Here is a 17016-nt window from a genome sequence, read left to right on the forward strand (position 1 = left end):
TTAAGTTATTTGTCCATTTATTATTATTATTGGTTGTAGTATGGCACTTAAACTGGAGCATTTTTCAGGGAGATTTGAACAGTTTCTAAGGTAATTTCAGGTCTTTGCTTCTTCAGAGGCTTTTTGATGGATATTAGTCAGATGTTGTGAGGACTGAGGAATATATTTATTATTCTAGTTAGTCACACACTGGTTTGTGCAGTTAAGCTGTTATCATACAGTAAGTGTTATGTCATGTTGTAGAAGAAAAAAAAGTTCACAAATAAAAGTTCATAACTGAAACATTCTCTGAATGTCTGATGCATTTGTATTGTATCCAATTGTAATGTGGAGAAACAGCTCTGACAGTTTGCTCATTGGTTTGTAGTCATTAAATAAGATGGTATTCCTGAGGTTTATGGCATTATTTATGGATGTTGATGTAGTGATTTCATTTTGATCATGTAACTTTGGCATCTGACCTAGCTGTCTTCTTCATTTGCTCTGTGTAGTTGTCTCATGGAAGCACTACATGGAAAATAATCATGAACTGAGATATAAAGGAAGATTGGATTTTAATGTTCTGTTGACATTGAGGTCATTATAGATGGAGCACAAACTCAGAATATTTCAAACATGGAGAAGGAAATCGTCCATGCTCTTTCAAAGGAAACATCCCACCATTTGTATGGAGTGGTTGGTAGCTGAGTGGTCAGCATGACAGAATGTCAATCCTAAGGCCCAGGTTTGATTCCCAGCTGGGTCGGAGATTTTCTCCGCTCAGGGACTGGGTGTTGTGTTGTCCTAATCATCATCATTTCCTCCCCATCGACGCGCTAGTCATCGAAGTGGCATCAAATTTAAAGACTTGCACCCAGTGAATGGTCCGAATGGTCTACCTGATGGGGGAGGCCCTAGTCACATGACAATTTTTTAATTTTTTATTTATTTATTTATTTATTTTGGAGTGGTTTAGAAAAATCATGAAAATCTAAATCAGGATGGCTGGACCCAGTTTTGAATCGTCATCCTCCTGAATGTGGGTCCAGTGTGCTAACCACTTCGCCACCTCACCCACTACCAATATCTGGTTCAGCTGTCTGGTAAAACATAACCAAGGCTGCAGAAAAACCATATTAGCACAGCTGCATGCAATAAATGTGTGTTGCGAGTGTGCCATGAGTCAAGCCCATTTGTAAGCAGCACCAACAGTAACCAACATCCCATTATTTTTTGCGTAATGTATCAATGTTTGCTCAGTTGATTAAGCTGAAATTGTAAGTTATTGGAGAATACAGCACACATACAATCAGTGAAGGTCTAATCATTATATTTTTGTACAGACTGTGGCTTTTTTTCACCAGGAAGGCTGCCATATGTTTTTATTACCATTTGGATAATTTCTCTCTTTGACTGTCCCCTGTGAATGATAGATCACTCAGTTAACAACAATAGGGAAAAGATAGATTGCTTCTCACCACATAAAGGAGACATTAAGATGCGTAGAGACAATGAAAAAGGCTGCTAAAACACTGAAGCTCTCAGACAAAGTAGAAAACAGATTCACACTCACACAAGCATAAAACACACACACACACACACACACACACACACACACACACACACACACACATACACATGTCCAATGTCTCCGGGCATTGAAGCCTGGCTGCCCAACATCTTAAAAATATGAAACAGTAATTTTATTATGATAAATGTTCTGCGAGGTACCTGCATTACCAGTTACAGCAGTTAAATTTTTGGATAATTTATAGATGTAGGGATGACCGAATGCCATGATACTGCCACTGAAAAATGATGTCAGGCTTATTATTGTCCATATTCTGCTTTTGTATTTTGTATATAAATTACTTTTGGGAAATATTTTCACTAGTTAATTAACAGAAGTATCATTTACCACACCATTAACTCTTGTAATCTATTACATCATATATTTTACAGATGGACGGCAAAAATGTATCAAAAGATAGTTCAGAACCTGTGATACAGAAGTTACTGAATACACCAGCATCCATTCCATTGGCACATACACCATATACCTCTACATCAAACTGGAATGTAGCATCCCTTTTGATTCATAGAGGTCGTGATCACGGGCTTCCACCATATGTGCAATGGCTTAAGCTGTGTCCTATGTCATCTGACCATAGCAGACAAACGCACAACATTCCAGAAGAGAGTCTTAGTGTCCTTAAAAAAATCTACAGGTGAGTTAGTGGTTTCTGAAATTAACTGCTCACTTTCCAGTCACAACAGGGAAGTAGAATGAAAACTGCATAACATGAAAGCCTGAGGACAAATATTATATATAATCATATATAAACTATGAGAGAGTTTTCCAGACATAAACAGGTATGTGCCTTTTGCAGTTGTAGAAGGTGCAGATTCAGTTCTCTGTATAGTGTCTAAGCTGACATACTTTGTTTACATCTCTCTTTCATTTTGGAGTATATCTAAGAGAAATGTTTTGTGTGTGTGTGTGTGTGTGTGTGTGTGTGTGCGCGAGTGTATACCTGTCCTTTTTCCCCCTAAGGTAAGTCTTTCCGCTCCCGGGATTGGAATGACTCCTTACCCTCTCCCTTAAAACCCACTTCCTTTCGTCTTTCCCTCTCCTTCCCTCTTTCCTGATGAGGCAACAGTTTGTTGCGAAAGCTTGAATTTTGTGTGTATGTATGTGTCTGTTTGTGTTTCTATCGACCTGCCAGCGCTTTCGTATGGTAAGTCACATCATCTTTGTTTTTAAGTATATTTTTCCCGCGTGGAATGTTTTCCTCTATGATATATATATATATATATATATATATATATATATATATATATAATAGAGGGAAACATTCCACGTGGGAAAAATATATCTAAAAACAAAGGGAAGGGAGCGTTTGATGTGGAATGGGTGGCATTTGTCATAATGGAGGTACTGTTGCTTGTTGGTGGGTTTGATGTGGACGTCCGTCCATACCTCACCTGTCATTCAACAACATCTGTGCCTCTGTACTTCCGCCTCGACTGACATCTCTGCCCAAACTCTTTGCCTTTACAAATGTCTGCTTGTGTCTGTGTATGTACGGATGGATATGTGTGTGTGTGCAAGTGTATACCTGTCCTTTTTTCCCCCTAAGGTAAGTCTTTCCGCTCCCGGGATTGGAATGACTCCTCACCCTCTCCCTTAAAATCCACATCCTTTCGTCTTTCCCTCTCCTTCCCTCTTTCCTGATGAAGCAACCGTTGGTTGTGAAAGCTTGAATTTTGTGTGCATGTTTGTGTTTGTTTGTGTGTCTATCAACATGCCAGCGCTTTCGTTTGGTAAGTCACATCATCTTTGTTTTTATATATATAGTTTATATGCAGTATGTACCTAAAACTGACAAAATACTGTTCATATGGTATTTCAAATAATTTTATAATCCATGTTATAGTTTTCAGTCTGTGGATTCAAATGGTATACTTCATTTTACTTAAAACCTTGTTAATTAAAAGAAATTGCATTCAAAATTGTTGAAACACCATTCTGTAGAAAAACTTGTGTGAGCTAATCAGCAGTTTCGAGAGAATTGACACCACTTATTAATATGTCCTGATTTCATTTTTTCCTGTAACTAATTTTCTTTTTCCAGTAATGTATTAACTGAGAAGACACTTGTAATTATAGTTTGGCAACACCCAAAGTTATTTTTGTCATTTTGAGACCTTGTGCTTCTTTGATTCCAGGATTTGACTTTATTCTTTTGTTGCCCTAATTTTTCTAATCCTGATAATGCCTTATGTTATACAGTTAAGCCATTAATTAAGAATTTGAATAAATTGTCAAAATTTAAAAGATGGCCATCTTACATGAAAATAGTGCCATCTTACATGAAAATAGTGAATCCACCGTGAAGGCATACAGTGTGTTAATCAGATAATACCCTGACCTTTGATACTTTTCTAAACAAGTATCATTTTGTTAAACTAGATTATTGTTGGATTTAATAGATCCATTCTATTTCTAATTCTGACCTGTTTCATTTTATAAACTACTAGCAAACCCAGCAGTGCTTACAGTTGCTAAATATGTATTGGAATTGGATATATGTCGTCATCTCCTTGTAACACCCCCTCCTCCCCCCCCCCCCCCCAGATCTCTCAGTCTGTCACCTCCTGCACCCTCTCTCTGTTCATCTACCCCCCCCCCCCCTATATCTCTCTGAACCTCTTCCTACCCCTCTCTCTGTCCATCTACTCCTTCCCTTTCTCTGTATCCATCTGTGAAGATAATAGCTTCAATGACAGTATTTCCCATTGCTTTAATCTACAAATGGACAATCCAGATTACGTAGAAGAAAACAAAACAGCGCATCCTTGTGTATACAATTTTTATATGTTAAAGAACATTTATTACAGTATCATGTAAAAGGTTGAAGTAAATCAGACAAGAACTTTCCGAGATTTTTGGTAACAACTTTAAGCAACAACTTGACTTTATATAATAGTATAGATAATGTAATTATCAAAATCACAAAATATGACTCCAATCTATATATACTTCACTATCAAAATCTCAACATATCATGACACCAGTCTATATATTCTTCACTTGACCCAAAAATCCTCAGTCCAGGCTTAGCAATCATTGTGATAATATTGCGTAGCAATTTATAATTTGGTAATTTTTTGTGTGAATCTATGTCTGATAACTGCACAGTCCTCACCTTTGTTTTTAAGCAACCACACAATTAATGTTTATGTGATAAAAGTCCACGAGTTGCAATAATTTTGTTACATCTCTATGAAATTCATGACTGTGTAACATACTGCTCACATCTTTATTTGTACTCGCTATTATACATCAAAAGCAGTGAATTATTTGTGTATAATTAGACATGTATTTGTGGAGCTGTACTTTGTTTACCTCCCTTGTGAACTGTTAACAAAGATACAGTTATGTTCATAAACTTCACTGAATAGGGAGTTAGGCTGACATTGTCATGTGTGAATTCCAAGGATATGCAATTGAATTGTATGTGAAAATGAAATATTGAGACATGTTTGTTGTGAACTTATCTGAGACTATCAAGTTATTGTGTTATTTTCTGACATTGAGAAGTGGGGTTACTTGCTGTGTTGAACCAAATGACAGCTATGAACTGATAGTAGTATAGATAACTACATAAAGAACTTGTCACCGCTTGGTTTGATTAATGATAAAAAATAAATCTGAAAATAAGTGAAAGAAATATCTGCACTTGAGCAATGTTTTGGGATAGGTCATGTGAGTGTTTTGTAAGTAATCACCTTTCAAGATTGACTGCTTTTTTTCACTGTCATACCAAAGTCTGCCACCAGCTTTAACTGAAATTAAACCTGTGTAATCATTCCATCTCATACCCTCAGATATCTTACATACAGGTGTTTACACAAATTGACTGAGTCCTATATAGCAGTAGGTAACTAAAGTAGTTAAGTAAATATTAAGCTAAAACAGCAACTGCTTAATGTAACTGAGGAAACAGAAATTTTGTTTCTAATTTACATGGTTAAACTTAGCTGCATTTCCATGAATAGTATTAAGCAGTATAGTGATACTTTGCCACTAATATAGTGTATGGATTAAGTATTTATGATTCTCTTATCTTCTGGTAATGTATATCTTGACGCACACTTGACTGTCCTCCTTCTTGATGGGTCCACAGAATACAAATGAATGAATGAATGTGCCCAAGGCACTGTTTCTTTAGGAGCTTTGTTATACAGACAGTATACCTTGAAGGGTCTCTCCCATCATGTACTGTCCAGTGTATACACTGAAGCGCCAAAGAATTTGGTGTAGGCAGACATATTCTCAAATACAGAGATATGTAAACAGGCGGAATGTGGCACTGTGATCAGCAACACTTATATTAGACAAAAAGTGTGTGGCACAGTTGTTAGATTGGTTACTGCTGCTACAATGACAAGTTATCAAACTTTAAGTGAGTTTGAACGTGGTGTTATAGTCGGCGCATGAGCGACGGGACACAGCATCTCCGAAGTAGCGATGAAGTGATGATTTTGCCATACGATCATTTCACAACTGTACAGCGAATATCAGGAATCTGGTAAAACGTCAGTTCTCTGACATCACTGTGGCCAGGAAAAGATCCTGCAAGAAGGGGACCAATGACAACTGAAGAGAATCGTTCCACGTGACAGGAGTGCAACCCTTCCGCAAATAGCTGCAATTTTCAGTGCTGGGCCATCAAGAAGTGTCAGGATGCAAACCACTCAACAAAACATCATCAGTATGGGCTTTTGGATCTGAAGGTCCACTCGTGTACCCTTGATGACTCAAAGACACAAAGCTTTACCCTCGCCTGGGCCCGTCAACACCGACATTGGACTGTTAAGGACTGGAAACATGATGACTGGCCGGATGAGTCTCATGTCAAATTGTATTGAGCAGATGGATGTGTGTGGGCCTGGAGACAGCCTCATGAATCCGTGGACCCTACATGTCAGCAGGGGACTGCTCAAGCTGGTGGAGGCTCTGTAATGGTGTGGGGGGTGTGCAGTTGGAGTGATATGGGATCCCTGATACGGGTAGATACGACTCTGACAAGTGACATGTACGTAAGCATCCTGTCTGATCACCTGCATCCATTCATGTCCATTATGCGTTCCAATGGACTTGGGCAATTCCAGCAGGACAATTTCGACACCACACACATCCAGAATTGCTACATAGTGGCTCCAGGAACACTCTTTTGAGTTTAAACAGTTCCGCTGGCCACCAAACTCCCCAAACATGAACATTATTGAGCATATCTGGGATGCCTTGCAAATTGCTGTTCAGAAGAGATCTTAACCCCCTCATACTCTTACAGATTTATGGACAGACCTGCAGGACTGATGATGTCAATTCCCTCCAGCATTGCTTTGGACATTAATAGAGTCCTTGCCACGTTGTGTTGCGGCACATCTGTGTGCTTGCCCCTACGTAATATTAGGCAGGTGTACCAGTTTCTTTGGCTCTTCAGTGTATATAGTGCTTGGTAACTATTTTTCTAAACTTGAGCAGAAGTTTCTCTATATGCTCTTGCTCAGAGCTAAATTGAGTTCCTCCTTGAGATAAGACACTAGCACTTCTTTATCTACTTTATTGAGCAAGTAAATCTATATATTTGTTTCAAGAACTGATATATCAACAAAAATAATCAGTTTTTTGAAAATATAATCTAATTGGATGAATAAAAAATCTACTCACGAAGGAGGAGAAAAACATACAAAAGTTATGGAACTGTGCCAGCAGCTCCTTCTTCTGGCAGAAGGATTGAAGAGGAAGGAAGAGGGATGAAGGAAAAGAAATGGTGAGGTTTTGGAAATGTGGAGAATAACAGAAAAGTCACCCATAACCTTGGATCAGCGAAGACTTATCAAAATGGATGAGAAGGAAAGACTGATTGTTGAGAACTGCAGAGAACAGGATTTGAAAACCTGAGAGGCACCCGTGTGGTGAAAGGTGCCTTGCCATGGTTCACGCGGATCCCCCCATCGGAGGTTCGAGTCCTCCATTGGGCATGGGTGTGTGTGTTGTCCTTAGCGGAAGTTAGTTTGAATTAGATTAAGTAGTGTGTAAGCCTAGGGACCGATAACCAAAGCAGTTTGGTTCCATAGAACTTACCACAAATTTCCAATTTTTTCCTGAGAGACAAAGGTTTAAGATAGGGTTATAAAAAGGGTAGGGAAATTGGTGCAGAAGCAGCATGGGGTCTGACCAGAATATTGTGGAGATTTGGGGGAAGGGGAGAAAGCTATTCTAGGTGTAGTGGACAAAATGTCAAACAGAATGGACCTCATTTCTGGACTCTACTTAAGGAAGTCGTAGCATTGTATTGAAGTATCGGATTTATATATTCAAGAACGGAATAGTACTGAGTGATAAAAGGTGTACTCCTAAGTTTTTTGGAGGGTTCAGTAGTACCAAGATTGGATGTGATGGCCCAAGAAATCTGCTCTTTAACTGGGCCGGTGGGGTAATTATATCCTGTGAAGGCTGATGTGAGAAGGGTTGAGTATTGCTGTAAAGAGTCCACATCTGAACAAACATGTTTGCCTCAAATGCCTAGGGTGTATGCGAAGGAACATTTGACTTGGAAAGGATAACAGTAACTTCCTTTTCTAAATTTCATTTTAGTTTTTTATATCTTTTATTTTCTGACCTTTCAGCCATGTTAAGGCATGTAGCTTTCTGATCTTATAAACACTTGCATAATATTTTGTCAATAATTTCGATCTTGTTTATTACCATATCTTCCACTTTTAAGCTCTCATTTTGTTTTCGGATCTCATCCTATGCAGTCTCCAACAATCAGTCTTTCCCTCTCATTCTGTCTCATAACTCTCCCCTGACCCAGGGTTCTTGGCAACTTTTCCATAACTCTCTGCTTTTCCTAAATGTCACCAGGTTTTTCCTTCATCCGTCTTCCTTCTCTTTCAACTTCATACCAGAAGAAGGAACCACTGGCTCCAAAAGCTTGCGCATTCCCATAAGTTTTATGTGTGTTTTCTCCTGCCACCACTCGGTGGGTAGATTTTTTTATCCATCTAGTTATACCTATTTTTTACGGCTGCCATCTGTGCTTTGGTAGCAATTGTTATTACAAATGCCTCATGCTCACTGATTGTGGGTATCTTCCAATTGGTCATTAGATGTAATGTATTTCTGTCACAGTGAGCTCCCAAACTATCTGTTGTTGTAAATAATTTAAACAATGGTAAATACAGGATAGTATAACAACATTTGTTAGGATATACTGCTACTTATCATATAGAGGAGGTACTGAGCAGCAGGCAGGTACATTTAAAAGTGGACTAAGCTATGAGGCCTGACTGAGTGACCGTGGCTGTGGTAGTTCTTGAGGGTAAAGAAATGGTGTGGGATGGGGAGAGGAAGGGATAGCGTAGAAGGCATGGAAGAGGAGGGGGAAGATGCTAGGGACTAGCAAAGATTGAGGCCAGGGGGGTTACAGGAATGAAGGATATGCTGCAGGGAGAGTTCCCACTTTCACAGTTCAGAAACCATGGCATTGGCGGAAAGAGTCCAGATAGCACAGACTGTGAATCAGTTGTTGAAGTCAATTACACTGTTTTGTGTGCCATGTTTGGTAATAGGGCAGTCAAGCTGTCTCTAAGGTCAGCATTTGGCAGTGGCCATTCTTGCAAACAGACAACTTGTTAATGGTCACGTCCTTGTAGAATGCCTCATATTGGTTGCAGTTAAGTTGGTAGACTACTTTCACAGGTGGTTCTGCTTTTGATGGGTTAGGAAATGCCTCCTGAGAGAAGTGGAGTAGTTGGTAATTGGAGGATATACAGGACAAGTCCTGCTCTAGTAGGTCATTTACAGCAGTAGGAGCCATGGGGTAAGATGTTTGAAGCAGGGATGGAAAAGCGACAGACAAGGATGTTGCTTAGGTTGGGAGGAAGTTTGAATACCACTATGGTAGGAGTGGGGAAGATAGTGGAAAGGATATTTACTATTTAAGCGCATGCAAACAGGCAAAGAATGTGATTCATTTGCTCCAGTCTTGGGTAGTTCTGAATAACAAAGATAGTATACATTTTTGGCTGGTCGGTGGATATATTAGGGATAGCAGGTGACAGGAGAAAAGGCATGAGTCACCTACTATCCCTCACTACTGACCAGCCACATGGAGCACCCCCTTCATAACTCAGTACCATCCAGGACTGTAGCAAATGATCATGTTCTGTAATGGGGTTTCGATGCCTGTGATCATACTCTGAAATGAGAAGCCATTTTGGCTTTAACCTGCACAGCTGTTGAACCTATCAAACGAAAATTTTGAGTTACAGCACAAAATCCATTTTTCTCCATCCTCTGCACCACATACCACATTAATCACTTCATATATCATGAAAATTATGCACTGCAACAGTGGTATAGTTTAACATAAGTTCCTGAAATTGATCAGAACCTATCTTTATCAGGAAATCTCGTAACACTATTTTCCTTTTTCTTTTCTCTATGCCTGAAAATTGACTTATTTCCCTCAATCGTGAATATTTTTTGACACCTTTCTGGGAATAAATTCTGATTGTATTTTCAATTCTTAGATTTATATTTGCAGTTCAATTTACTGCCCACAACAGCGATTTTACCAACTGCAAATTGCCTTCATACATTTTTTAAAAATGAAACTTGTTTGCATTTTCATTTACAGTGATCCAGGCTTGATAGATCTGTTTGTCGGTGGTGTGCTGGAGACAGAACTTGATGGGGCCATTGTTGGCCCCACCTTCACCTGCCTATTGGCTCACCAGTTTGCGTTAGTACGAAATAGTGATCGCTTCTGGTATGAGAATGATCTCCCTCCCTCATCATTCAGCAAAAGTAAGTAGAGATGCTGTGAAAGTATATCACCTTTAAAATATCAAATTGTTTTAACACAGGGGAATATGTACACATTTTATATCTGTACCACATTAGTAAAATTTGCAAACTTATTGTGGCATGTGCCAGGTAGCATGGAGTCATCTAAGGCCAATTTCAGTCTTGCCTCAGTTTCTTTCATAAGATATTCATATTTAGTTTTCAGTAAATGGGAATATAGTATACTAAAGTTATTAAAATGTTTAAATATTTGTTATTAGTAGTATTTAATCTTTAATTCTTACAGAACAACTACAAGAACTCAGAAAAGTCACTCTTGCTGGCTTGCTGTGTGCTAACATGCCAACTCTTGAACAGGTACAGTCACGGGTGTTTATTCAAGAGGACCCATATCTGTGAGTATTCCCACAATAAATAAATTACATCAGGTGTTATTAATTTAAAATGTTTAGTTGTTTTAGAGACTGCTTACATGTTCACCTACAAATATATGAGAATGAACTGACATTTGATAATGCAATGGCAATACAACATTGAATGTTAAAGAAAGTAATGTCATAGCCATTCACAGCTTATTTTCAGACTAAATGACATTTAGTAATTTAGGTGTGAAAACAGCAATAAATTATTCATCTGGCCATGACGATCAAATGTTAACAAATGAAAATATAATAATCATTTAATGTTGGATAGTAAAACATTCTGTATAAAAGGATCATTTTAATGATACAATGACAATGTCCAGAGAGAATGTTCAGAAAAAGATTTACAAAGTGTACAGTGGCAATGAAAATTGATGAGTTAGTTTACATCATCAGCAACAATCAATTTAAAAAAAATACAACCACAAAAAAACTATAAATGACATTTTATTGCTAAAAATTATGTTTTTCTAGCTATAATGGTGTTTTCTACCAGAGCACTACAAATCTATGTACTGATTTGGTAGCACTTCTTTGAAACAACTATAATTAAAATCAGACATTTGTGTGAGGCGTTCTCCCTGGCAAAATCGAAGGTGCAATTACGAGTCTTTATGAAACTGAAGATCAGCAAATCATATCTAATTACAGAGTTATTTTGCTCCTATCAGTCTTTTAAAAAAATCCCAAGTAGCCTGGAACAGAATACTGGCTTAGTACTCTGAACAAACTGTGCCACATGCCTCTCAGTCTGGTTTCTGTAATAGATAATTTAAAATTAAATTCTTACATGTCCTCAAAATGTTAGAACTTGAAAGAAAATTTTTCCTGAGGCTGTTTTCTGTGACTGTTGAGCAATTGGATTATGCAGATAATAAAAGTCTATTTGGGAAACTAAAATATTGTAGATTTAGTGGCACGCCTCTTCCATGAACGGAACCTTGCATTCACAGCAGAAAAATTATCACGTTGTCAGAATAGCCCACATGAGTAAAGATGAACTCAAAATGGGAGGCCATAAAATATGAAGCTCAAATGATTGTGTGCTAGGTCCACTTCCGTGGCTGACTTGCATAAGTGATCTTCCAAAAAAACCTTATTGCTTTTTACTAACACAATTATATTCCCCTATTTCAAGACTCAATCACACCTCTTGCAGCTAAGATGAGGTAGCATTCAGTAAAACTGGAGTAAGGAAAGGAGAACCAGAGACACAGATGAGACAAACATGAGTAGCAAGAACAAAAACTAAGTGTAAGGAAATAGAAGATAAGCTAAGATGACAATAAAAAAGACATGTGTTAGTCTGTGAAAACAGTGAAGTTCGGGCAGAATTTGTTAAATGAGTTTGTAATTCCTGCTGCTGACATTCTCTTTATTTGAGGTATGATGGTACAATTTCAGCCTTAGACCATTTTCAATTATTTTATGAGCCATTCTTCAATGATATCTTTACTCCAGTGCCTGCATGTAATTGTCATAAAATAAATTAGAAACAGTTTTTCGTTATTTTGGGAGCATGTTACTTTTGAGTTTTTGCAGTGTTGCAACAACTGCAATGACAGTGGCATAATATACCATTAAAAAATCATTCATAAAATACTTAAAAATGGCCTAAACCTGAAATTGTACAGTCCTACATAAAATAAAGAGAATGTCAGCTGAGCAGGAAGTACATAATTTTGAAGTAGAGATGACAACTCACTGCATAGTGAGATGTTGAGTCATTGACAGGCACACAAAGACTAAAAACTTTGCTAGCTTTCAGATGAATCCTTTCTCTAAATACCCTGTCACACACGCTCACACACACACACACACACACACACACACACACACATTGTGCTGACTGAATTTTAGGTTTGTTGAGAAAATCTTCATGATCTGGACCCAGGTTCACGGCCAGCTATCCTCATTCCTCCACAGACTCAACACCTTCTCTCCGATCTGCTTCACCTGGTTGCCCTCAAGCCAACACACCACCTTCCTGGACCTCTACCTGTCTCATGGCTCTGTGCATACCTCAGCCCATATCAAGCCCACTAACCATCTACAGTACCAGCATTTTGACAGCTATCATCCACTTCTTACCAAAAAATCACTCCCAGGCAGCCTGGTTACCCATGGACAGCATATATGCAGTAACAACTTGTCCATGCTGGCTCTCGCACAAAGACCTTACAGACAAACATTATCCCACAAACCTAGTCTGCAAACAGATTCTCCACACCATATCCTCACACATGCCTAATTCTCCCATCACCCCCAAGAAATAGGAACACCCCCCTCCCCCTCCCCCCCCCCCCCCCCCATATCACCCATTATCATGCTGGACTGGAGCAGCTGCAGCATAGCTTTTGCCAGGGCTTTGTCTATCTATCATCATGCCTGGCAATGAGGAACACCTCACCCTCAGTCCTTCCCACCTCCTCTAAAGTGCTGTTCCACTGCCCTCCTAACCTACACAACATCTTGGTCCATCACTGTGTCATTCCTACACTCAACCACTTGCCGCAGGGATCATAAATATGTGGAAGACCCTGGTGCAAGACCTGCCCAGATCACCCACCCATCACATCCAGCCTGTTCCCATCAGAGGCCTATCAAATCCCATCAGAGGCAGGGTCACCTGAGAAAGCAGCTGTGCCATGTACCAGCTCTGCTGCAATTTCTGCACAGCATTTTGTGTGGGCATGACAAGCAACTAGCTGCCCAACAGAATCAAAGGCCACCACAGAATTGTGGCCAAGAGCACAGTTGACCACCCAATGGCAGAACACACTGCTGAGTACAGCATGCTCAATTTCAGTGCCTGCTTCACAACTTTGCCATCTCAATCCTTCATCATAGCACCAGCTTTTCTGAACTGGTGCTATTTTTGCAACACATCCTTTTCTGCAGTCTTGTCAACCTTAACCCTCTACACCCACACCCTGTTCACAACAGTCTCTACTTTCTCTTTCCTATCACCTGCTTCCAGACTGCTCTCCCATGCCATAATCATCATGTGGTGCAGGAAAGCATTGGCTCCAGTACCTGTGTGTTGCATTCCTATTTGGGGCATGTGCTGCCTCTTCCTCTCGTATTCCTGTCTTACACATCTGCTGCCTCCTTCTGAGCTGTCAGCCACCCTTCCTCAACCCCTCCCCTAATCCCTGTCTCTTTTCTCCCCTCCCCCTTCTGCCATATCCACCAAACAAAACCAGTCAACCTGCATGACTACAATTGTGTATTCAGCTTATTTATGCCTGTCAACAATTCAATGCTCTCCTGTCCTCCTAAATTATTAGCATATATTATTTCATTTCTACATTTTAGGTATCATAGTAATCTACCTTCAATAAAATGCACGTGAAGTGTCAACAAAGCTCACAGTTTCCACCATTGTTCCCAGAACTGACCGTAGGCCTCTGGTTCTGAGTCGAGTGGAAAGACTGAACCAGACACCTTGAAGATTCTGTGACAAGCTAGGTTGGGACTTCCTGGACTTGCTCCATGGGTCAGGTGTGCACTACACATCAGAGGCTGCTACACATGTAGCTGACTGTGTGTGGGCTGTAACACAAGTTTTTTTTAGATTAGGTGACTCTCCATCCAATCCAGATAACTATAGTGGTAAGAAACCCGGAAGTGTCAGTGTAAGATGCAAAGAAATGCCTCCCACAGGTGAGAGTATTAAAATCCTAGTGGCAAATTGCCAAAGCATTCGCAATGAAGTGCCAGAGTTTGAAATACTCATGGAAAGCAGTGAAGTTCATATAAAACTAGGTAGAGAAAGCTGGTTGAAACTAGCAGTTGATAGCAGTGAGATTTTTGGGGAAAATTTAAATGTATAGTGAAAGGATAGGCAAACGGGAAATGGAAGTGGTGTATTTGTCACAGTAAACAACAAACACAGATTCATAGATAGAGAAATTGAAGCTGCATGTGAGATTGTTTGGACAAAATTCAGTATCAGGGGTGGGTATAAAATGATTGTTGGATCCTTCTGTTGCACACCAGATTCATCTCCTGAAGTAACTGAAAACTTTAGAGAAAACCTTAGTTCACTTGTACTTAAATTCCCCAATCATACTGTAATCATCAGTAGAGACTTTAATTGTCCAACAATTAATTGGTAAAATTACAGTTTTGTTAGTGGTGAGCATGATAAGACATCCTGTGAAACTACTAAATGCCTTCTCTGAAAACTGCCTACAACAGATAGTTAGGGGACACACTCAGGATGGAAATATATTGGACCTAATGGCAACAAGTAGATCTGACCTCTTTGAGAATGTCTACATCAAAACTGATGCCAGTGACAATGACATCATTGTGGCAACAATGCATGCACTGGATAGATATGTACCCAGTAGAACAGTTCATAATGGTAGGGAACCTCCATAGTATACAGCCACTGTAAATAAGCTTTTAAAGAAACAGAGATTACTGCATAACAGGTGTAAAGTGAAGCATGGGGCTATAGATAGATAGATGCTGAATGAAACCTGTTTGGCTGTCAAGAGAGCAATGCATGAAGCTTTCAGTGTCTACTGCAGCAGAATATTGTCAAGTGATCTTTCACAAAACCCAAAGACATTCTGGTTGTATGTGAAGGCCATTAGTGACACCAAAGTGTGTCCAGTCCCTAGTGAATGAGACAAACTGAAATTGAGAGTAGCAAAGCAAAAGCTGAAATGCTTAACTCCTTTTTCAAATGTTCATTTACAAAGGAAAACTCAGAACTGTCCCAATTTAATCCTCATACCATTTGAAAGATGAATGAAATAGGTAGTAGTGTCAGTGGTGTTGAGAAACATCTGAAATCATTAAAATTGAAAAAAGCTCCAGGCCCCCATGGAATCCCTATCAGATTCTATACTGAATTTGCAGCTGAGTTAGCCCCTCTTCTAACTATAAGCTGTCATGGATCCCTCAAACAAAAAAACCATGGCCCAATTCTTGGAAAGAGGCACAGGTCACACCCGTCTACAAGAAGAGTAGTTAAAGTTATCCACAAGAATTACCATCCAGTATCCTTGACATTGATTTGTTGTAGAAGCTTAGAACATATTCTGAGCTCAAACATACTGAGAGATCTTGAACAGTATAACCTCCTCAATGCTGACCAGCATCGATTTTGAAAACATCAGTCATGTGAAACCCAACTTGCACTTTTCTCACATGACATACTGAAAGCTTTGGATCAAGGCAACCAGGTAGATGCAGTATTTCTTGATTTCCGAAAAGCATTACTGCACCTATGCTTATTGTCAAAAGTACAGTGAGGTAGGGTATCAAGTGAAGTTTGTGACTGGATTTAGGACATTTTGGTAGGGAGGATGCAGCATGTTATCTTGGATGGAGAGTCAGTATCATATGTAGAAATAACCTTGGGTGTGCCACAGAGAAGTGTGTTGGGACCCTTGCTGTTCATGTTGTATATCAATGACCTGGCAGACAGTAAAATCAGGTTTTTTTCAGATGATGCAGTTATCTATAATGAAGTACTATCTGAAAGAAGCTGCGCAAATACTCAGTCAGATCTTGATAAGATTTTAACGTGTTGCAGAGATTGGCGTCTTGCTTTAAACGTTCAGAAATGTAAAATTTTGCACATCACAAAATGAAAAAAATATAGCATCCTATGACTATAATCTCAATAAGTTACTGTTGGAATCAGCCAACTCATACAAATACCTGGGTATAACACTTTGTAGGGATATTGAAATGGAATGATCACATAGGTTCAGCCTTGGGGTAAAGCAGGTAGTAGACTTCAGTTTATTGGTGGAATACTGGGGAAGTGCAATCAGCCTACAAAGGAGATTGCTTACAAATCACTCATGTGACCTGTTCTAGAATATTGCTCAAGTGTGAGAGACCCATGCCAAATATGACTAACAGGGGTATTGAACATATACAGAGAAGGCCAGCACAAATGGTCACAGATTTGTTTAATATGTGGGAGAGTGTCATGGAGATACTGAAAAAACTGAACTGCAAGACTATTGAAGGTAGATGTAAGCCATGCCAAAAAATTCTATTAACAAAACTTCAAGAACCAGCTTTAATTGGTTACTCTAGGAATATACTACAACCCCTTACATATTGCTCACATAGGGATTGTGAGGGTAAGATTAGAGTAATTGTTGCACACATACAGAGGCATTCAAACAATCATTCTTCCCACAATCCATAGGTGAATTGAAGAGGAAGAAATCTCCATAACTGGTACAGCGGGAC

General features: G+C 39.2%; 1 protein-coding gene across 1 annotated transcript in view; it reads left to right on the forward strand.

The window, feature by feature from the left end:
- Positions 1-17016, forward strand: part of LOC124594102 — a 394923-nt gene that overhangs the window by 272684 nt on the left and 105223 nt on the right. Inside the window, exons 11-13 of the mRNA XM_047132453.1 lie at positions 1942-2207; positions 10197-10366; positions 10653-10761. Coding sequence (XP_046988409.1) covers positions 1942-2207; positions 10197-10366; positions 10653-10761 — 545 coding nt within the window. The remainder of the gene's footprint in view (positions 1-1941; positions 2208-10196; positions 10367-10652; positions 10762-17016) is intronic.

This window comes from Schistocerca americana, chromosome 2 (genome assembly GCF_021461395.2).
Source record: "Schistocerca americana isolate TAMUIC-IGC-003095 chromosome 2, iqSchAmer2.1, whole genome shotgun sequence".
NCBI classification, from domain to species: Eukaryota; Metazoa; Arthropoda; class Insecta; order Orthoptera; family Acrididae; genus Schistocerca; species Schistocerca americana.